General features: G+C 36.0%; 1 protein-coding gene across 1 annotated transcript in view; it reads right to left on the bottom strand.

The window, feature by feature from the left end:
- Nucleotides 1–24,474, bottom strand: part of ehd3 (EH-domain containing 3) — a 55,411-nt gene that overhangs the window by 22,526 nt on the left and 8,411 nt on the right. Inside the window, exons 2-3 of the mRNA XM_056481038.1 lie at nucleotides 22,559–22,735; nucleotides 16,470–16,567 (exon numbers count right to left, since the gene is read on the bottom strand). Of these exons, the coding sequence (XP_056337013.1) occupies nucleotides 16,470–16,567; nucleotides 22,559–22,735 (275 nt within the window). The remainder of the gene's footprint in view (nucleotides 1–16,469; nucleotides 16,568–22,558; nucleotides 22,736–24,474) is intronic.

The following is a 24,474-nucleotide window of genomic DNA, read 5'->3' as shown; positions in this document are numbered from 1 at the left end:
CACACTATTATTCTTTAGGTGAACAATAAATCTGTGCAAGCTAATCCCCTAAAAAAATGTTTGTTTGGTAATCTTCAACCAAATTCTGCCCATTTAACAATATAATGTAATTTAAGCCTTAGAAACTTCCAGTTCACGCTGACTATATTGTGATTTTTAACTGATGTGATACTCAGGTGATTATTCTGTAAAGTGTATATTACACACAACAAAGTTGACCACATGTCATCTGAATAAAACATTGGGTTTTTTCTTTCTTTGGTAAAAGAACAAATGGCAATGATGGCTCTGGCCAGGCTCGTATATGTCAATGTTTTCTCTCTGACACATATCTTCTGTAATAACATCCAACATGTTTGTACCCAGGGGCATTTAGAATGACCTTGACTGAAAAAGACAAAAAAATAATATTTTCCAAAGCTGTCAGTTCTGTTGGGAGGCATTAGTGTGTTAATATTTCAAATCAGTGACATGGAATATGGCCGACACAGCCATTTCTTCCACAGGAAGATTCCATGCCTACAGGAATGGGGTGGACCATCCCTTCCGATTTGGCAGTTTCACATGGAGAGGCTTTATTGTCACCTGCAAATGTGTGGATTGTTTTTTAAACAACTTATGGATCTCCATCCAGAACTGTGGTAACTTCAGACTGGGGCAAGCAAACTAAATAAAGGCCTAAGAAAGGCAACATCTACAGTAACAGACACATGAGACCGTGTCATTGAGAGCAGAACAATAAGAGCGGTGAAACTGGGCTTGGCATTATAGGTGGGATTATACAGTGGAAGAGGGACAGATCTGAGGGTTAATATCAGGAGGCTCTGTGATTTCACAGCACGTCTGGGGTCGAGCGGTGCTGGAACTTCATTTTGCGTAATAAGCTGCAGGTGTTAACAGTAGTTTGGCAGTATCTACAATACCTCCGTACGGACATTTACGCAGGCAGCTATAACCATCTTCTGTAGCAACTGTTCATAGGGAGAGAAAGAGAGAGAGATACAGAGATGTAAAATTACAGTAACACCGGATGGAAAGAATGGAGTTTTAATTAGAAATGTCTCGATGTCTTTCCTGAAGGACAGAAGGAAAAATATGGGCAGTTTGGAATGAACAGATATCAAGACATACAAGTAAAACAACATGAAAAGTAATGAAAAGAAAATGATTTCGGTTGATGCTGTGCTGCATTTCAATCTGCATCATCCTGAAATGATGAACATGCTGAAAAGAGAGATGCTGAAAAGAAACACAATCATAAAATGCACAGCTCAAAAGTAAAATATCCAGTAGGATATCATTAAAGCTAATGATTGCTTAAAGTTCAGTTACTTGAACTACATTGATAATGCGCTGGACATTACATATTCACTGAAAAGAACCATTTGTTTATGAATCAGATGTTAAATGTACCTGATTTACCAAAAAGAACCAGTTAGTAGGAATCATTTGTTTATGAATCTGACTACACTGGTTGTGCTGGATCATACTGATTCACTAAAAAGAATCAATTCATAAGAATAATTTGTTTTTGAATCAGTCTACACTACATAAAACACTCACCTCCTTATATGACCAGACACTTATCTATCTATCTATCTATCTATCTATCTATCTATCTATCTATCTATCTATCTATCTATCTATCTATCTATCTATCTATCTATCTATCTATCTATCTATCTATCTATCTATCTATCTATCTATCTATCTATCTATCTATCTATATACATATCTCGCCTGAGGGACTTTTAGAGCTTTAATAAGAAACAAAACAAGTTTAATTCAAACAGTGAATCTTTTAATTAATAATTAAAAAAGGTTTTGGTCATATGGCCCACACATAATCCTTTAAATTAATCATGATTACAAAACTGACCAAAATAATTGTGATTATAGTTATTTTTCCATAATCAGGAAGGCCAACTGAATGTTACTGATACACTAAAAACAACCACTTCATGAGATTAATTTCTTTATTTGCTTGGATTCAATAACCAATGTTATATTAGCTGATGCACTTTAGTGTTGAATATTTTAGTTTTGAATTGTTTCGTTATTGCATTCGTGAACTTACATTACTTACACATATATACACACACACACACACATTCATTTTCATTTTGCATTGAAAATATGTACCATGTTAAAACTGTGTGTTCTGGCTCTTTAAGAATTGCATCTGTTAAGTCTGACGGCAGTGCATTTTTACGAAGACAGCGGAGTTACACAGTTCTCTTAACCGCATCCGTGACCCTTGAAATTTTAGATTATATTTTGTTTATTTTTATTTGTTTATGTATCTCTGAGTGAAGATTAAAAGACAACATCTGACAAGAAACGGACTACAAAGATTTCTTTATTAGACACGGAGCGAGTAAGACTGAAACTGAAACCAGGATGCGCACTCACAGTAAGGCTACAAAGTGTTTTTTAATATTGTTATCTCAGCCAATATTCATAATTAAACTCAAACAGAAACAGGTGTATGGTTTTGAGCTCTATGTTGTTCAGAGCCAAGGCATTATTTAACACAGCATGCCCGTTCAGCAAAACACTAATGCCATTAAATGAACCTTAACCACAAACACAACAATTTAATTGACCACTGCGTATCTACAACCCCACACCGGAGCCACTTTCACCAGTCACACAGTCAACTGAACATATAATCCTACAGATCCTCTCCAGTGATTGGATTTGGCAGGGAGTTTTTCCAGGAGGAAATAAGGTCCATTTCACTGCACCTGACTGTGGCGGAGATGGAGGAGAGCTGGGAATGATAAAGCCACTTTAGGGAGCAGCACTGGCTCACGGTCAATAGAGCCATACAGCTGTATGCTCACAAACACAGCACACTGCCAAACACTCAACAACAGCATTGAAGAGAGAAAAGAGAAAGGGAGAGAGAGAGAGAGAGAGAGAGGAGAGAGAGAGAGAGAGAGAGAGAGAGAGAGAGAGAGAGAGAGAGAGAGAGAGAGAGAGAGAGAGAGAGTGAGAGAGAGAGAGAGGGAGAGGGAGAGGGAGAGAGAGAGAGAGAGATAGAGAGGGTCCTTTCATACAACCGGCGCAATAAGGCGCAAGATGTGTTTGGTGCGATTTGTTACTATTTTCAGACCAGCGCAACCCTAATTTTCACGTTTTGTGGCACGTTTAAATAGCAAATCCATTTGCACTCCTTTGTGGACACATGGGTGTGCTTGTCTATAAAGGAGGTGTGTTAGGGTGCATTGTTGGTATGTTGCTATTTTGAGAAAATAAAAAAGACAGCATTATTGACCAAGTAAAAGCTGGTCTAAAGTCTAGTGCAGAGTGCGTTAGTTATGCACCTATGCGGTCCGAACGCATACACAAATGTCTTTACATATGAGAAATATTAAAGGATTAAAATGTTACAAAATTATTATTTACTACATAAATATACAAAAAAAAAAAAAACACAACCTCCAAGCCTTCTTCATTTCCAGGGTCACGATTAGCATTTTTATAATGTTATTTTTTTATTATTTTTCTGCTATATTTCTATTTGTTTTAATAAAAACAAGTTCAGAATTGTCCGGCTGTCGGGTTTTGGAGAGTTTGCGTTACCATATGGGGCATAAGAATAGAATGTGTGTTTGGACATAACTCCGTTTTTTGACCACACTTCGTTATTATTGATCATTTATTAGTTTGCTGGAAATTAGAACTGAATTTAGAAATAGTTTTAAAACAAATCTTTGCGCTTAACAAATGAAATTAAATATGTAGGCTAATGGATGTCTTCAGTGGAGTGCGTACAACACCATTTCCTTATCCACAAAAGTAAAGGAGTAAAGAGTAAAAGTAAAGTAAAGAGAAAGTAAAGAGGCCAAATGGAGGAGGCTCATTCTTTATCCTCACTTAGATGGTCTGTTTAACTGTTTTCTTGCTAGTGAAGCATACAGTTTTTCCACTTACAAAGTCTGCCATGTAAATAGCAAATGCACCATGGCACGATGCAATTGACTCTTAAAGGAAAAAAAATAAAATAAAATAAAAATAAAAAAAGACAAGACTCTGGTTTAATGTACGTTATGCTCAAAACACACCCAGTACTCATTAAGAGAATAAGCACAACCCTGTTAGACTACGCGCCACAAAACATATTTTTCCGTCTTAACAATGGCAAAAGTGGATTGGTACAAGCCCTTAATACTTTTGCACCATGCGCTTTAGACTTTGTACCTCCATCGTTAAAATAGAGCCCAGAGAGTTTTGAATTTATTGCCATATCAGCAGTTTTTTAACATTTACTAGCATTTTAGAAGGATTGACATTTTAAAAAAGTCTCTCCAGATAAAAATCATTGTCTGATAACATTACAAATAGGGAATTCCCAAAGTATGTGTTTAACAGTTTGGCTTCTGTTGCAATATTGAGATTTTGGGGGAACTTCTCCTGGCCATGAGCGAGTATCATGTGTCTGATACGGCATCTTGTATAAACAACCTCATCATGTGTTGAGTTCAATCAAAAAAAGTTTAATTTTCTACTTTACTCCTCTGCTGGATTTCAAAATGTTTATGCACTGATCCAATACTGCTTGTCATTTGTTAAGAATATAGCAAAAGAGAAAGGGATCATAATGGGTTCTGCAGTAATACAGCAATGATATGACAAAAGTAGCAGTCTTTCTCCACTAACGACTTTCTAATAGAGTCTATCAAGGGATGTTACTGTAGCAGCGCATCTGCCAAAATGTGAAATACAAAAAAAAAAAAAGAAAATGCCCTAAATGTGACTTTGGACCACAAAACCACAAAGCATCATTTTGTTGATATTGTGATTATCATCTGAAATCTGAATAAAATCGCTTTCTATTGATGTTTTGTTTGTTAAGACAATAGTTGACAGAGACATCTGAAATCTGTGAGTTAAAAAAAAATCTAAATTGAGGAAAATCGCCTTTAAACGTGTTGAAATAATTCATATTACTAATCAAAATTGACTTTTAATACATTTATGGTATAAAATTGACAAAATATCCTCATAGAACATGATCTTTACCTAATATTCCAATAATTTCTGACATACAGTTAAAGAAAAATTTATAATTTCAGCCAAAATATAAATGTGAAAATTAAGAAAGTCAAGTGTCACAAATGATAGAATGATTAAATAACAGAAACAAAGATAGACAAAACATTACAAAATAACAGAAGAATGACAGACACAATAAAGTAACAGAAAGATACTTAATGTCAGGTACAGTAGAGTTAGGTAGAATGATAGACAGATGGGTAAAATGTTGTAGACAGATAAAAAGGTAAAATGACAGAACAACGGAATGTCAGAACAGATAGAATGGCAGACAGAATGACAGATAGATAGAAAAATAGGATAAGAAATGGTAAAATGATCGAATGACATGACAACAGACAGAACAAAAGAACTGAATAAAATGATAGATAAAGCAATGCTAGATCAACAGAATGACAGAAAGAAAGGGGGATTATTAAAAAAATAGGGAGAATGACAAAAAAAATATGGATAGAATGACAGAAGATGGAGCGAAAGAACATCAGAAAGACAAATAAAATGATAGAGCAATGCATATAAATGACAGATGAATGAGTAGAGTAATAAAACAATAGGTAAAGAACAGACTAAAAGATACGGGGAGAGAAAGAATGACATATAGTCAGACCATTTAGGTAACACTAAAGCTCTGAAGGCTAGGCTATGCTGAGAATACATCAGTGTTTGTCAGACAAAGCACTTTATGCCCCAATGCTTTCTGTGAGATGCTATTCTTATAATGGATGCATGGGAAAAGTGCTGATGGCTGTCAGAATCGTATAGATGTTAGTACTGATCATAGGGAAACATCTCGCAGTGCTGATAAAGCTATATACTGTACACTACAGGTCACTTGGGGTGCTGATAAAGCTAAATACACTACAGGTCACTCTAACAGTCACACAGCAGCTAATGTCTGAGTTAATCTCTATTAGACCAATTATGATTACACCTAATTTCAGTATACGTTCTGATAGGCAGCTTTTTTGACAATTTAATTGCAAAAAAGTATCTGATTGACATGGACTGTACTATAACAAAAAAGTCAGCATTCAAAGGTTTAGAGTAAGAGATTGGAGTTGTTTAAGAAATTAACACCTTCAGTAAGGATGCATTCAATTTGTCAAAATTGTCTACATTTTTTATTCCAATAAATGTTATTTTGAACATACTATTCATCAGAAAATCTTTTAAAAAGTTGTGTGTTTCCATGTAAAAATTAAACAATACACCTCTTTTATTTACTGAAAAGAAATGTTTCATTAGCACTAAATCTATGAAAAAGTGGCACAGAAATGTCATAATTTTCGTTACAGGAATAAAATATATTCTAAATTATATGAAGTAAAGAGTTCTACTAAGGTGCAACAAAATTTCACAATATTATTACTATATTTTATATACAAATGTATCTACTGTATCCTGTTTCTGTACATAAACAATTGTGGACTTTTAAAGCAAATAATAACTTTGGTAATACATATATGACAGCATAACAATATTTAATAACAAGAATCACAAACCCTTACTTAATAATGTAAAACCCAGATTTTATTTTGTAAAGTCACTTATCAAAATATTAAATCATTTATGATACAATCTTATGAAATGAAATACTTTAAATGTGATTTTGAATCACAGATTTATTCTTGGACTCTTTAAAGTTTTTTGAAATGTGTGTCCAGCTTGTACACTGTAAAAAAATATCAGCGATTTTAAGTAAAATAAATAAATAAATAAATAAACTGTAAAAATGCTACAGTAAAAATCTGTAACCCAATTAACCGCAAGTTTCCTTAATATACACAGTTAATAACTGCTTTCATGGAATTCCCAGTTTGATATTTCTCCTTTCTTTTTTCAAATGTTTTGTTGAAATTATCCAGCAGAATATAATTCCTTTTAGATTTATTCTCACTGCTTATGTACATTAGTTTAAGGTTACATTTAATGATGATAAATAATCTTTATTGCATCACTTTAGCTTTAAGTGTGTTTCCATGATGCTGTTTAGTAGTTGTGTGAATGACACGGAGGACTTTCTCATCCACACATGCTTTTGGTTGTGTTTTTGTCTGCTTAACAAAACTACATTGTATATATATCTTGTTACTTCAAAACATTAATGTAAATGAATGAAACACGGTACTTTACTGCAAAATTTGTACATTTCTCTTACATGCCTACTATATTTGTAATGCTAAAATTTTGGCTATCACACCTGACATTTTTTTACCGGAAATTTTATGGATCTCGTTACAGTGTATACACACTTGGATAAAAAAAGGCAATCAAATTGGACTGTTTCATAGTTCATAGAGCTGTTTGAGCAATATGCACCAAACAGTAACAGTGAAGAGTCTGTGGGTGTGCCATCTGAGACTAAGACGAGTGGAGAGACAACAAGAGCAGTTAATTACAGACACACAGTTAGTATAAACAAACACAAGCACCTGGCTGAACACTCCTGTCTGAATCCTTCAAACTCACGGAGCACACTGGCAATGCAGGAACACCAGCAATCTTAGCTTACAGATTCCAGCATATGAACCTGACATGAAATGAGCTGCCTGTAGTCATGGATCTGAGAGAAAACATTCCCCTGTCATCTCATACGAGCGCTGGAGAAATTCCACAGTGCTGCTTGACATAATCAAAAGAACAGAGGACGCGTGACACACATTTTCTCATTACAGCCTGCTAAATACAACCATCTCACTGATGTGTAAATGAGACTTCTGGAAAGGAAAGGAAACAAAGGTGACTTTGTGGACGCGTGTGGACCCAAGCATTTTTTTCTAGAGGAAAATGCCACTGATCTTCCAAAATTGAAGCGCATTTCCAATTTTAAAAACACAGAAAATGCAAGCTCAATACTTTGCCAAGCTGATGGCGTTCTAAAAAAATGTGACGCTTCCATTCACAAAAAACATGCTTGGCTCAAGAAAAAAAAATCCTTCAGAGAATACACATCCATCCATTTCATGAAAATAACTCATACTATACCTAGTTGTAAATACATTAAATATATGTTTTTTTTTGTCTTGTAATGTTTATCAATCAATTCTCCACAAGCTTGCTTTAATTTTTGTCAGATTCCATCTGGTACTAACATGCATTCAAATGTATTTCATGATCATTTTCTTATTTTGTCACATTCCTCTTCACTTTTGTAACCGTTTGAATAAATTCAACATCAGCCTTTACACTGCAAAGGCGTTATGATCAAAATGTATACTAATTTAGACCTCTCCAATTGTGTTTGAATTGAAATACCAAGTGTGATCCATATTGATATATTCTTTTGTTTTTTTTTTCAATAATCCAATAGACCAAGATGAACTTCATGTCTCAATACAGAAGAAACTGAATGAATAAGCTTCACTCAGAGAGATATTAGACCAATTCAAACCATGGTAACGCACAAGTAATTAGTTTGCAAGAATTTTCCTTTGATTTTCTTTGCCATGGAAGTGTAAATTCAGTGACTATAGTTAGCTTTTACAGAAATTCATTCATTCTCCTTCGGCTTAGTCCCTTATTTATCAGGGGTCGCCACAACGGAATGAACCGCCAACTATTCTGGCATAAGTTTTACACAGTGGATGCCCTTCCAGCTGCAATCCAGTACTGAGAAACACCTGAATATTCTCACATTCTTACACACACACACACACACACACACACGCACGCACGCACGCACGCACGCACGCACGCACGCACTACAGCCAATTTAGTTAATCCAATTCACTTACAGTGCATGTCTCTGGACTGTGGGGGACAGCGAAGCACACGTAGGAAACCCACGTGAACACAGGGAGAACATGCAAACTTCACACAGAAACGCCAACTGGCCCAGCCAGCACTCGAACCAGCAACCTTCTTGTTGTGAGGCGACAATGCTAACTGTTCAGTTCAATTCAAGTTTATTTGTATAGCATTTTTCATGATAATTATTGTTCCAAACCAGCTTTACAAAAGATGCACATTATCATTAAAATCAATCTGTTTCAGTATTCATTATTCAGTATTTCTTTCTAAAAGCGCTACCAGATTCATTTCCCAACTCAAATGAAAGAGATCCTGAGCGAAAGTGATATATTTTTAATTTAGCTGTACACGTTTAGAACCAGTATTCAAATAGGACAATTGATCACTAAATCTATTAGATTAATGCTATACAGGTAGCAAAACACAATTTGGTGTCATTGGGACAAAGCTGCTTGCTCTTATCGCATGCTCTCATGTGTAAAAACACTAGAAAAGACCCAATCCATAATAAATTGGCAACTTTAAAAGCTCACAATCAACATGTTCAGTGAGATCAATAGCTTTTTAAAGCCACAGCTACTCTGATGCAGATTAGTACAGACCATGGTCATTATTGGTCACTTTAAAACATTTAAAAATCAGGGTTTACTCTAGCCAAAGTCCCTATAAGACGCATCATTTCACTTGGTGGCAATCTTTGAAGTGCCTCTCAGGCAAGCTCCTATTTCGTTAAGTGGGCAAACATCAAATTCTCCAAAACGGTTTGCCAATCTTACGATTCAATTTGGAATCACCAATGAAATTAAACAACATGTGACTCATACATTTTGCTTGTAAATGTTCAAATAATGACAAAAAATAAAAATTCTAATGCGCATTTACACTTAAAGGGAACTAATTCATTACACCAACCTTCTATCTGGACAGCGTGATCAGACCTCGTCCTTTCAATCAAACCACCACTACTAACTACCATAAGAATCAATAACTTAAGTGGTACAAAATTTCATCCTCAGAGCTAATTTGTTACAGTAAATTTTCTTCCAAAATGACAGCAACCTCTTTGTCTCATGTCTGTGAGATTCCAGTGTGTTTGCTAACCACAGATGGTTCATAATAATGAAGCTGCAGAAACTGTCTCCCTCCTACAAAGAATCATCAGTCTATATTTATCTGTTGAGGAATACCCTGCATCCGTATTGACTATATGAGTGACGTGTCTTTGCATTCTATAGTCTTTGATCTAGCTTTTTTTTTTAAACAACATCAAAAAACAAATCAAGTAGTTCCAGGAGTAATTCCAGGCAGGTCTTGATCACATTACAGTTCTATATCACTATGCCGAGCCATTTCAGTTACTCCACAGCCTACAACAGCCAAAAATACCTCAACATTAGCTATGTTTCCATCCAAAAATGCAAATTAACTTTATGCGCAAAACTCAAAAAAAAATGTGCGAATAAAGCAGCGTTTCCATCCAACGAGTCAAAGCAAACAAACTTGTCACTTCCTGAATATCTGGTGCCAAATATCAAAAGTAAAAACTGAATTTGCTGCAGTAAGAGAAGCTGCGTGAATCTTTTCTTCATTTAATAAATGACTTGCAACTCAAAAGACAATCCTACCACGCAGTGAATGTGTGGTGGCGTTTGAAGGTGTGATACGGGGAGTACATACGCTCTTGATTCTGGAGGTAATTAATAATATACTAACACTGAGATGGTTAAGGCATTTTAAAACAATATTTCAGATGTTTTACAATGTGCTCAGCCTGTTAGTTTGTTTATTCACACACATTTTTATCACCACATGATCTCTTATAACAAAATCACATGACCTTTTTTTAATGCGCATACTGGAATTTGTTCGGTAAAAGTCTTTCCATTGTAGTTTATGCGCATCTTTTCTTATTGTATAAAAAGTTAATCCTACTCAGTTATAGACATACGATTTTTTATGCACATATCCAAAATGTGCATAAAATAGGTGAAAGGACACGTAGTTATAGACACTCTCTAGCCCAGCATTAGTTTGCCATCAATGGCTCAAGCCTCCATTACTTTTAGCTTTGGATAAGTTGCTAGAGAAACTAACCATACACACAATTTCTACGATACAATTGAATGCAATAATGACTGAAATGAAACTCTTGAGCCTTAAATTCGGTTCTGTTGTTTTACAGCAAGGGGGAAATCATTTTTTACACTGGTTCCTTTCCAGTATCGGATGACGACTAATTTCACTGTCAAATTAAACTGCTTGAATGTAAACCTACATTTACTTCTTTCATTGCAAACGTGAGCTAATAAATATCTGTTCTCTAAAATGACCTTGGAGAGTCCAGCTCTTGGCTCTGACCACAGAAACATGAGTGTCTATAATCCTCTGGCCATATCAGTTCAGTTTGTGAGGATAAGTGTGGCAGGAGGGAGTGACTGGTTGGTAAAATGAAAATGCTGATGCCAGAAAGCCCAGTGGTAATACGACAGGCCGCTCAGCAGCAATGGGCTATTGTGAATGATAAATAAAGTCACCATGTGCTAAACAAGCTTATTGTTAGGGCATCTGTGCAGTGATTCGACTAGGAATTACTTTACATCTACATATGAAAGTCTAGAATTTTTGATCATGCATGAAATCACGGAAGCAGAAAATTATGATTACATTAAGCTTAAGGGTTAGATTAAATGTATTATTATATTATAAAAACAACTATGTTTTGATACATATTGACAATCCTTTAATCCAAATACAGTTTTGGATGAAAAAAAATACAATAGATACAATATGATGCAAACTCAAAGTGTTGTTTGCTTGCCTTTTATACTTTCTGTATTTTTTTAACATTATGAGGCTTGTCGCACTGACGTTTACGACCCATAAAACATCAGCTACACAATGCCTCGTGTCTCACCATGTTCTCAGATTTTCAACACATCACAATTAAAAACAGATTAAACAAGTTACACAATACTCTTCAGGAGAGAATGCTGAAAATTCATAATGAAAAAATATAAATCCCTTTTTTTCCAGTATAAGTTTTAAGTGAGGTTTTTTGTGGTTAGGATTTCCTAAGGAAAATCTCTTTCAGTTGATGTCACAGGGAACAAGAGCAAGCATTGACATTTGAATTTTTGATCATGTGAAATTTGATCACATGATATTGATAGGTTGCATTTTTGAGTACTGGTATAACCAACCAAAACAATGAGTGCATTAAATCAGTCACTTTAAACCACCAACCTTTAGCATCTGGTAACAACCTGCAAAATATTACAAATTACATGCAAATACCAAAACAGGACGAACATGTATATTAAAATATAGGTTTGGCAAGTCAAATGTAAAATGTTTTGAGAAAGGAAAGCGGTATGTGTACTGGCCTAAATGCGTTTCATTCCATGTACAGTGCATCTGGAAAGTATTAATAGCGCTTGACTTTTTCCATTTTTTTCTATTACAGCCTTATTCCAAAATGAATTAAATTCATTTATTTCCTCAAAATTCTATACACAATACCCCATAATGACAATGTGAAAGAAAAGATTTTTTTGAAACTGTTGCAAAGTTATTAAAAAAAAAAAAAAAAAAAAAAAAAAAAAAAAAATCACATGTACATAAGTACTCACAGCCTTTGCCGTAAAGCTCTAAATTGAGCTCAGGTACATTCTGTTTCCACTGATCATTCTTGAGATGTTTCAGCAGCTTAATTGGAGTTCACCTGTGGTAAATTCAGTTGATTGGACATGATTTGAAAAAGCATACACCTGTCTATATAAGGTCCCAGGGTTGACAGTGCATGTCAAAGCACAAACCAAGCATGAAGACAAAGGAATTGTCTGTACACCTCAGAGACAGGATTGTCTCAAGGCACAAGGCTGGGGAAGGTTACAGAAAAATTTCTGCTGCTCTGAAAGGTCCAATGAGCAAAGTGGCATCCATCATCTGTAAATGAAAGATGTTTGGAACTACCAGGACTCTTCCTAGAGCTGGCCGGCTATCTAAGCTGAGGGATCGGAAAGAAAGGCCTTAGTCAGGGGGGTGATCAATAACCCGATGGTCACTCTGTCTGAGCTCAAGCGTTCTTCTGTGGAGAGAGGAGAACCTTACAGAAGGACAACCATCTGTGCAGCAATCCACCAATCAGGCCTGTATGGTAGAATGACCAGACGGAAGACACTCCCCACCTGGAATTTGCCAAAAGGCATCTGAACAACTCTCAGACTATAAGAAACCAAATTCTCTGGTCTGATGAGACTAAAATTAAAGTTTTTGGAGTGAATGTCAGGCGTTATCTTTGGAGAAAACCAGGCACTGCTCATCACTAGGCTAATATCATCCCTACAGTGAAGCATGGTGGTGGCGGCATCATGCTGTGGGGATGTTTTTCAGCAGCAGGAACTGGAAGACTAGTCAGGATAGAGGGAAAGATAAATGCAGCAATGTACAGAGACATCCTGAATGAAATCCTGCTTCAGAGTGCTCATGACCTCGGACTGGGGCGACAGTTCATCTTCCAGCAGGACAATGACCCAAAGTACACCGCCAAAATATCAGTGGAGTGGCTTTACAACAACTTGGTGAATGTCCTTGAGTGGCCCAGCCAGAGGCCCGACCTAAATCCTATTGAACATCTCTAGAGAGATCTGAAAATGGTTGTACACTGTCACTTCCCATTCAACCCCATAGAGCTTGAAAGGTACTGCAAAGTGGAATGGGAAAACATTTCCATAGACAGGTGTGCCAAGCTTGTGGGATCATATTCAAAAAGACTTGAGGCTGTAATTCCTGCCAAAGGTGCATAAACAAAGTATTGATCAAAGGTGTGAATACTTATGTACATGTGATTTTTCAGTTTTTTTTTTTTTTTTTAATAAATTCCAATTTTTTTTCACATTGTCATTATGGGGTATTGTGCGTAGAATTTTGAGGAAATAAATGAATTTAATCCATTTTGAAAAAGGCCTGTAACATAAAAAAACGTGGAAAAAGTGAAGCAATATGAATACTTTCCGGATGCACTGTACATTTTGGTTTTAAAGTCTGACTTTTGTTGAGTGCATGTTCTGCTCAGTGACAAACTTAAGTGCTTGCAAATTCTAAACTACATCATAAACTACAGTATAAACGCAGATATGATGCAAGAATGAGACTCATTTAGTAGCAAAAGAGAGCATAATTCAAGTTATCAATGTTTCTGCAGGATTCATAGTCAAATTGAAGACTTTAAGACACTTTTAAGACCATTAAGAATGAAATTTTAGACTTCTCCAGGATTAATGATTTTTTCTATCATCATGAGGAATTGTTTAATTGTTTTTAGTTTTTTTTTTTCCCGATTAGGCAATTTAATTTGGGAAATTTGCTGTAAAAATGTTTAACAGCTGTTGTGAATTGTATCTCTTTGCAATATAAAACTAAAATATAAAAAATAAGGTTTTAAAGAGATGTATTGTTGGTCATTGGATGGATTTCGACCCAAATTGACTAGCTTTACTAGCACAAAACAAAATTAAGGCCGGTTTAAAATTACTTAAATTCACTGAAATATTGTGTTGTATGTCTTAAGACCTTTTAGGGCCTAAAATTTAGATTTTGAAATTTAAGACTTTAAGACCACGCAGTTATAAAAACTTTATTACAACTGAAGTCAACATATTTTTCCTTAAAGCCTTTACATTCAAAAATTACTGATTTAAATTGCAAAGACCACCATTTAAATGGTTTCCTTGATAAAATAAATGATTTTGTGGGAATATGAGATTTTAAAACTTTTTAAAGTGCGACTATTATAGATTTTTAAAAGTTACCTTTCATGCAGCTCTAAGCAAATGAAAACATCCAACAGTTCTAATTCAGAAAGTGCATCAAGTAAATATTACCATTAAAAATAATAAAAGCACTGTGTAAATATTGGTGCATTTGAAATATCAAAGTCATTGAAACAAGTTGCTTTTTGAATGCATATTTTGACGTTTTGTTCTGATGCACGAGTGAAACATTACCTGCCCAGTTGTTGGAAAAAACTGAACCTATCATATTGTGAAGATCGTACAGGGCTAATCATTGCAGTCACCATTGGGTCAATTAAAGAGCCCATATTATACATGAAATAGGGTCATATTTAGGTTGTAAGGGTCTCCAACAACAGTCTAATATGCATGCAAGGTCATAAAACACTTTGATGGTCTTATAATCTGCATTTATTTTTACCTAATTATCCCAACGACTCCCATATGAATCGTTCAGCGATTCATTTGTTCCCAACCCCCTCCTCAGCGCGAAGCTAATCTGCGCTGATTGGACCGATGACAGCCTGCTGCGATTGGTCGACAGTGACAGGCTTCAGCACGAGACAGAGTGAAATGCCCAGCTGGTAATCAACTATATAAAAGTAGTCACAGTGCACACGCGCTTCATAGTGTAAGGCTTTTTTCACACACACACACACAACCCTCCTCAGAAGAACTGGGGAGATCGACGCGAGTCTCTCTCTCTCCCTCTCCCTCTCTCTCTCTCACACACACACACACAACGCTCCTCAGAAGAACTAGGGAAAGCGACGCGAGTCTCTCTCTCTCTCTCTCACACACACACACACACACACACACACACACACACGCACGCACGCACGCACAACGCTCCTCAGAAAAACTAGGGAAAGCGACGCGAGTCTCTCTCTCTCTCTCTCTCTCTCACACACACAACGCTCCTCAGAAGAACTAGGGAAAGCGACGCGAGTCTCTCTCTCTCTCTCTCTCTCTCTCTCTCACACACACACACACACACACACACACACACACACACACACACACACACACACACACACACACACACACACACACACACACACACACACACACACACACACACACACACACACACACAACGCTCCTCAGAAGAACTAGGGAAAGTGACACGAGTCTCCTGTCTCCTAGCTTACGATCGATCGCCATAGCAACGACAAACGGCAGTGGAACGCGAGCTCACAAAAGCCTTTAACGTTAAATCCGTAAACAAAGCGGCACGCGTCGCGTTTTTAACGTGGCTTACATGTGATAAGAGAATATAAAGAGTAACCGCGTGTACTGTACCAGGTTAACAACTCATCTTTGGGTAGAGACTGTCAATATTATCCATCTGAGCACAGCGTGACTTCATTCGACCGGCGGCGTCTGTGTGTGTGTGTCTAGTGTTTTTTCTGTGTTAGTGGGCGGGGCCGCAGGTTTCAAATCTCCCTGGTTTGCGCGCGTAACTACTGGCGAGGCTTGTGTTTCGTGGCTGCGTCATCGCGAAACACCTAATGACTCGTTATCAAGACGACTCGTTTGAAGCACTATGAGTCGACTCTTTTATAGATGAATCAATAGTTTTAAACACTGTACACTTACAGATTTAAGCCTTAGCTGGATATTTCACTTCACTTAGAGCTGTGTTACACACTACATGGAAGGGCATTTTCAAAAACCCATAATATGGGCTCTTAAAAATAAAAATAAATGCATATTAAAGGACAACGAAAACCAAAATATAAATATATTCCATAATTGGGGCACTTTGAATGAAATTTACAACCCCAAACTTCTGAATGGTTATATATAATATACTTTTTTCCTGTGCATAAGTGTGTGTTTATGCATTTTGGCAGTGTGTTTTACCTCTGCTAATCCTTTGTTTCTCTCCGCTCAGGATTCCTGGAGTGTCAATCACACTGATGCTCTCCAGAACCGGGTTGGGAAGCTGGGCACACACAAACCTGAGAGCCAAACAAAACAAACCACAGTCACACTCAAGGACTCCGCAGTCTCCCCAGCACACTATTGACATTTGACTTTCATCACAGTTTATACTTCTCCACTTTATTTCTGATTTAAGCAACCTTTGTCCTTTTTGTGAATTAACTGATTCACCACTGCTAAAATGAAGTACTATATAAAAAAATAAATGTGAATTTGCTCTTAATTTTGCAACTTAGCAGGGCACAGAATGCCATAAAACATTATTTGTTTGACCAAGCTGGACACAAAAGAACATAAAAAGCAAGACTTTACATTTTTATAGTCTGAGTAGAAAAAGTCTGCTCTGAGATGTTTTAAAAGCAGCCTAGTGTGCTAACATTTTGAGGATTAGCTTTGAAGCCCAGAAAAAGCGTGTCATGTTTTGGAGTGAATTGCTAAGAACCTCGGGCTGGGGTAACTTTTTCCTAACATTATTTACTCTGCTTTTGACAGTTCCTTTTATAACATTTTAGACACAAACAATAAAAAAGCAAGGGAGAGAACAGTCTAGCATGTTCATTTACTGAACATCTGGGAATTCTAGTACAAAACATGTACTATAAGTCATCTAAGCCAACGCTTGAGTCAAATGTGACTGATTTAACATGAGGGTTGCATACAGTTGATGTCAGAATTATTAGCTCTCCTGTTTATTTTTTCCCCAATTTCTGTTTAAAAAAAGAGATTTCTTTCAACACATTTCTAAACATAAAAGTTTTAATAACTCATTTCTAATAACTCATTTACTTTATCTTCCATGATGACAGTAAATAATATTTTACTAGATACTTTTCAAGATACTAGTATTCAGCTTAGTGACATTTAAAGGCTTAACTAGGTTAATTAGGTTAACTAGGGTAATTAGGCAAGTTACTGTTTAACGATAGTTTGTTCTAATAATAATAATTCCTTACTTTTATATAGCTCTTTTCTGGGCACTCAAAGTGCTTTACACATAGGGGGAAATCTCCTCATCCACCACCAGTGCAGCATCCACCACCATATTTTGCGCCAGACTGCACACCACACACCAGCTGATTGGTGGAGAGGAGACAGAGTGATAAAGCCAATTATGATATGGGGAGGGTTTGGAGGCCAAGATGGACAGAGGCCTGTGGGCAGATTTGGCCAGGATGTCGGGGTTAAACCCGATAGATGACCACATAGAGTCAGGACCTCGGTCTCATCAAAAAGATGGCACTCATTGAGCAGTATAGAGTCCCAGTCACAATATTGGGGCATTAGGACCCACACAGACCGCAAGTTGGGCGCTCCCTGCTGGCCTCATAACACCATTTCCGGCAGCAACCTAGCTTTCTCATGTGGTCTCCCATCCAGGTTTTAACCGGGCGCAGCCCTGCTTAGCTTCATTGGGCGACCATGTGAGAGTTGCAGAGAGCTAGCTGCCGGCTGTAGACTACAGATAAAAATATGTAGCTTAAAGGGGCCAATAATTTCGATCTTAAAATGGTTTTTAAAATTTTTAAACAGTTTTTATTATACCCGAAATAAAACAAATAAGAGTTTCTCCAGAAGAAAAAATATTATAGGAAATACTGTGAAAAATTCCTTGCTCTGTTGAACATCATTTGGGAAATATTCAAAAAAGAAAGAAAAAATTAAAGAATAAAAAATTATTCTGACTTCAACTGTACTTTGTTATATTCTGATGGTCCCTGTTATATATAGTGTTGACTCCAAGAAAATTACATGTTAAATACCCCCAATTTAAAGCATTAGCAGACTGTAGGAGACAGCAGGTTAATGTTGGTAGACAGTCTACTAAAAGGGTCTGATAAACTTCAAACTAAATCAAGAATGAAGTGGTGAGGCATCATTTCAACAAAATCAGGCCAAAACAAAGTTCATTTAGGGTTCGTTTAAGTAGCTCATAAAAGCTTTCCAAAGCAAACTTCCTGGAAAAGGTTGCTGCAGCTGGTAAAATTTGCTAGCAGTATAAAACTGTTCAGATATTTCAAACTTATTTTTACCCCTAGATGAAAAAGAAAAAAGAAATCTAAATCTAAATAGATACACTCACCCTCAATAAATAAATAAATAAATAAATACCCAATTCTTGTTATTAACAAACCATAAACTATGACTTCAGCCTCAAACTCCCAATTTGCTGCTTATTAATAGTTAAGGTAGTAGTTGGGTTTAGATGTTATGCAAGGTTAGGGATGCAGAAAAACAATGCATAAACAAACAGCTAATATCTGAAAAATATGCAAATAATAAGCCACTAATTATATAAAATAAATAAATATTTTTTTCTTCCATAGCGCTCTCTCAAATAAAAAAGCACCTTTATATTTATTGCCGATATGTTTATGTACCTATACAAACCCTGAGGGCGTAAACAATGTACAAAAGTGTACCTTTTTGATAAGGTACTGTGACAATGACAGCATTTGGACCTTTTTTTTTGCGACAGTAGCCATGTTTCCATTCACCTAATTTTATGCGCATTTTGGATGTGCACATTAAAAAATGGTTGATGCAAATGCTAAAGTGTGCATAAAATTTGAAAATGCGTATAAAAAAACTGAGTAGGATAAACTTTTTATTCGATAAGAAAAGATGCGCGTAAACTATGATGGAAACAATTTTACCGAACAAATTCCAGTATGCGTATTAAAAAAAAAAGGTCATGTGATTTTGTTATAAGAGATCATGTGATGATAAAAATGTGTGAATGGACAAATCAGCAGGCTGAGCACAATGGAAAACATCTAAACTGTTGTTTTGGTCATTTTAAAATGCCTTAATCCTTTCAGTATTAGTGTTATTATATTATTATTTACCTCCAGAATCAAGAACGCCTGTGCTCCGCGTCTCTAAATAAAAACCTAAATATTAAAGACATTAAATAGACACACTCCCTCTCAATAAATAAACAAATACACAATTCTTGCTATTAACAAACCATAAACTATGACTTCTGCTTCAATTTGCTCCCAATTTGCTGCTTATTAATAATTAAGGTAGTAGTTAAATTTAGATGTTAGGCAAGGTTAGGGATGCAGAAAACCATTATGCATAAATAAACAGCTAATATCTGAAAAATATGCAGATAAGCCACTAATTATTGGTGAGAAATGGTCCTTAAACTCCTTAAACTTAATGCCAATAAAAGTATTTTTTCCTCCAAGCATGAACGTCAATGGTTACCGATTTCCAACATTCCTCTGAATATCTTCTGCTGTTCAACAGAAAAATGAAACTCATAAATGTTTGAAAGCACTTGAGGGTGAGTAAATGAGTCATTTTAAATAGTTTGGATGAATTTTCCTTTAATGATTCCTAGTTGACATGCAGTTGCATAGTTACTCACAGTCAAAAGAAAGTCTGAAGGGGCCATTACCTCAACACTGATCTAAGCGCAAAATAACCACATCGGTAGTTATTTTGCTTGCATTATCAATTTGATGTGTAATTCTCTGTAGCAGTTAACACCGTGCACACTGAGCTGTGCTATTTGTGCATTTATAAATGATATACATATCTAAAAATACATCTGGAAAACCAGGGCAGTAGTCTCAAGCATTTCCAATTACATAAACCCATAGCCAAAGAGGGTGCATGACATATAATATCTCATGTTTACTTTCTCCCTGTACAAAACTGTGGAGGAAAAAAATGCATTCATTGCAAAACATCTTAAATTAATTGTGTACTTCTCCCATAAAGGGTTACATTTCCTTTTACTTTAAAGTCATACAGGTTTGGAACGGCATAAGGGTGAGTAAATTATGAAAGCCCATTCATTTCTCAGTGACTTATCATTTTACTGTTTGTTGTTGTTGTTTTTCTAAACCATTTTAGGTTTTTAAGAGTCATTAAAAATCCAAAAAAAAAACTTTATTTGACTTAAATTAAAAATAAATAACTATTTTCTTCCAAATATCTCTCTTAAATAAAAAATAGCAATATAGCAATGAACTCATATATGCCCAGTTTATGCACTAATACACACTCTTAGGAATTAAACAAGGTACTGTCCCAATGACAGCATTTGGACCTTTTTTTGTGACAATCTCAACCAAAAAAAAAAAGAACAAACCCAGAATAAAATACCAATACAACTGAATAAAGCACGCTTCATATACAAATGATTTTGACAACAAGTGCATGGTTGGACCATTATACTAATATTAAAGGGACACGAAACACCAAGACATATTTTTTGATATGTTGACAGTCATATATATGTTCCACGTTGCTATTAACATTTATTAGGACACATACTGTATATTTCACTAAAAGGTGAAAATTGGTTGTTTTTGCACACATTCGTTCTTCCAGTTTAAAAAGACATTTTTATTTCAGATCACTGTGTAAATTCCAGCATGGAGATTTGCTGTCTGTACTAACCAGTACAAAGTGACGTCATTGAGTTTTCAGCACATCTGTTCATTAATTCATGAGAAAGACCAATTCATGGTTCTAAACAATAAGCGTGCTCTATTGTAAACGAGATGCAACTTCATTAATATACCTGAAAGCTTTGAATACACTTTTTTTTTTTTTTTTAACTTGTTACAGTGTTCAGAGAGACGCCACGTTGTGTTGCCAACTGTAATTCAAACTAGTAGCAGAAGAATTGTTCTGAGACAGTGTTGGGTTGTCAGTGTTGCATTTATAAATGTGGCTCAACAAAAATTTTGTTTCCATTTCCCCGCGATGAGAGCACAGCTCGCGAGTGGACCCAAGCAGTTGGATTAGTGGTCTGCTAACACGCGACAAAAATATGTTTGTAAGAAACATTTTTTTACCCAAGAGATTTTCGAATCTGGAAATGGTGAAATCCGGATTTGTCACTCGTCTTCTTTATAAAAAAAAGACGTGGTTCCAGTTTGTGTTGACTTTGTTGTCTCCACAGATTTGGTAAGTGTGTGATCAGTGTTCATTGTCTAGATTTCTCAAGATGGCAAAGTTAGTTAGTATCGTCAGCAGTACTATTTCAGTTTTTAAAGACATACCTCAGTCAAAACCATTGACTGAAAATCCTCCACTTCCACACAGCTCTCAGATCTGGTGTAAATGCTGCTCTCCGAATCACTGCATCTCCCCTGCATGTGTTTGTGTTGCCGCTGTGAAAATCAGCTGAGGTGCACGTAATGAAACTCCCCATTTTCATGCAAACCCTTCCCTCTTTTACCACTCGACACTCCTAAACAAAGCTGGACTCACCCATTTTCCTGATTTTTTTCAAAGAAGAGGTGTTTAAACACCCTGCTGAGAGAGAGGGGGTTTCATGGCTCTTTAAAAACGTGTCATCTCGAAATGTTCCATTTAATAGAAGTACAAACAATCTGGTGCCATCAGTTTAAAAATTAAGAACACTGCTTCAACCGTGAGGTCTGATTTCACAGATTTGACTCAGTTTGAACTTTAAAGTGTCAGTCGCTACTCTTCTGACAGAATTGCATAACTACTTAAGTGTGCAGACTCTGCGATTGCAAAAGTCTAAAAAGACTATTTTTCTCAACAGTTTCTGCTGATTTGCACAAGCACTACAGCCTGCCAAACCCTCAGACTACTACGTGCAGCACAGACCATCTGCAAAAATAATCACATGCATGTGATTGCATCCTCAGGGACACTTATTTTATTGTTGCATTTAAGTTTACTGCCATATCAGCTTCACTGGCTCTTTAAAAAAAGACTGTCATTCATCATAGACCCACTTTTGTGGTGTAATATTCAGACTGGCTCTTTAATACACTGGTGAGCTTGATGGGATGATAGCATTTTATTTGTCGTGTGACCGGAGGTCAGTGGATCAGACTGCATGAGGAAACTCAATCAAGAGGAGGAATGTTCCCCCTGTGATGTCATCATGAGTCAGGAGGGCCATGTTACATTTGGCAACCTCAGCTCTAAATGTGTTACTCCAAAGTGTGTTGACTTCAATAAACACAAGAACTGAAGTAAAACGGTTTCTATTATTGTTTTAATCTCACCTGTTAAGGAAGGCATTGCCAAAGGCGTTGAGTTTCCGAAAGGGTTTTTTGGGATCCACTACCAGTGCGTTTCCTGGTATTAGTCCCTCCATAGAGCCATGCATCACTGCTATGAAGGAGTCTGTCGTGGGTTCTGGACCAATCCGCATTCCAGGAAAATCTTGCTCCAGAAGATATCTATAAAAAAAAAAAGATGATGCAGCATTTAGATTATATCACTTGAGAATAGAGTCTTTGTTAATTTGAGAATTTTTGGTTATTCGAATTCCTTTTACCTTAAATATATTATGACAAACTGTTATAGATAAGATGCCTTTATGATATTTACATGATCCTTAGCATGACATTTACAAGCCATTTTACATTGTACATTGAGAGCATGTTAAATACAAGCAAAGTATACTTTCAAATAACTCCAAGTGAAATGTCAAATAATTGAGAAATAATGATCTATATATATATATATTTAGCGAAACATACATTAATTAGGGCTACACAATTTGTTGTTTCGTTTGTTGTTTTGTTAAGCTGATCTCTCTCTTTTGTATGTTGTGGTGCTGTATTTATACCATCGTAATCTGGTAGTGTTTGCTTTGCTTTGGCTTTTTCGGGGTTAATTATTGTGATCTCCCAATTGCAACAGAGAAATACTGGGAAATCTCTGTAGACTGATGGCAATATGGCAATTTATCATCACTGGTGGGACACTAAGGCACTCGGCCTGTGGGCTCAAGCCAATGCACGCCTCCCACCAGTGCGGGTACACAGCCATATCGCACTGCTACTTGTGTGATTTTGCTCATTTATGATCCATGCAGATACACTTCAATCTAAAATGATACATTTTGCAAATACAGATATTAATTAATCTGGTGAAATCGTATTCATATCACAATATATATCACAAAATAATGGAATGTTAGAAAATCTATGTAACAAAGATAAAGCATAACTCACTCTGATATGTACTGTTTGTTTGTAAACCACTGTCATGCCAAATGACATTTCAGTCATCTGTAAATCTAGTCAATCTTTTTCCATTGGATAAAAATGCATTTTGCTCCAAAAAAAAAAGGATTAGACTTCAAAAATTGAATTTTTTCATGTGATAATGTGAAAGAAAGTGATAAATGTCTGTGAAACAGCATGTTTTTGACTTGTCTGACATTTCTTTTGCCCACGACATAAGCCCACAAGTCATAACATAACATGTCACAGTGACAGTCATAACAAAGACAAAAATATTCTGAACCCAGCATTCATTTATTACCATGATTAAACTGATCAAATAAAAAGGGCTCAGACGTTTGCACGACAATAATGATGTCCTCATTTAAAACCACATACGTTCTAATGATTCAGATGATTTCTACTACTGTTAAAAAAAACACTGCTAAGATCATGTTCTGATGGAGTATGTGAGTTTGCTAAGGTAATGTTTACTCTTCTCAGCATTCAGATAGATCCTGCTGTGCACATGTGAGGCATGGAGACTGTTTGCAATACACAGCATGTTAAAATGACAGTCTGAGTAGCTACAGGACACTTGGCTTCAACTGAGAAGTTACTAGCTGCTGTTTATACTAACACAAGAGTGTAAATGGAACATTGGCATCATTTATGGTAGGGATGTTTTCCCATTGCCAATAGATTTAATACTGAGGAAGTTCATAAGCACTTTTAATGTTATTATCATTCTGATAAAATCAATAAATAAAAGCAAAACAAATCTGATCTGTCACCAACTCATGATAAACACCGTTACTCTGAAGTTTAGAATCGGTATTAATATTTGAATGTAATAATTTTACAAAAAAATGATGTGAAATATTAAAGCCACTAAATTAAAGTGAGGTAAAAAATACTAAAGTTAGCATGAGCAATTCCATGTAAATGTTAACCTAGCCATGAAAAAA

Source organism: Danio aesculapii, chromosome 20, assembly GCF_903798145.1.
Source record: "Danio aesculapii chromosome 20, fDanAes4.1, whole genome shotgun sequence".
NCBI classification, from domain to species: Eukaryota; Metazoa; Chordata; class Actinopteri; order Cypriniformes; family Danionidae; genus Danio; species Danio aesculapii.
Note: the sequence above shows the minus strand (reverse complement) of the source record. Positions and strands in the feature narration are given on the sequence as shown.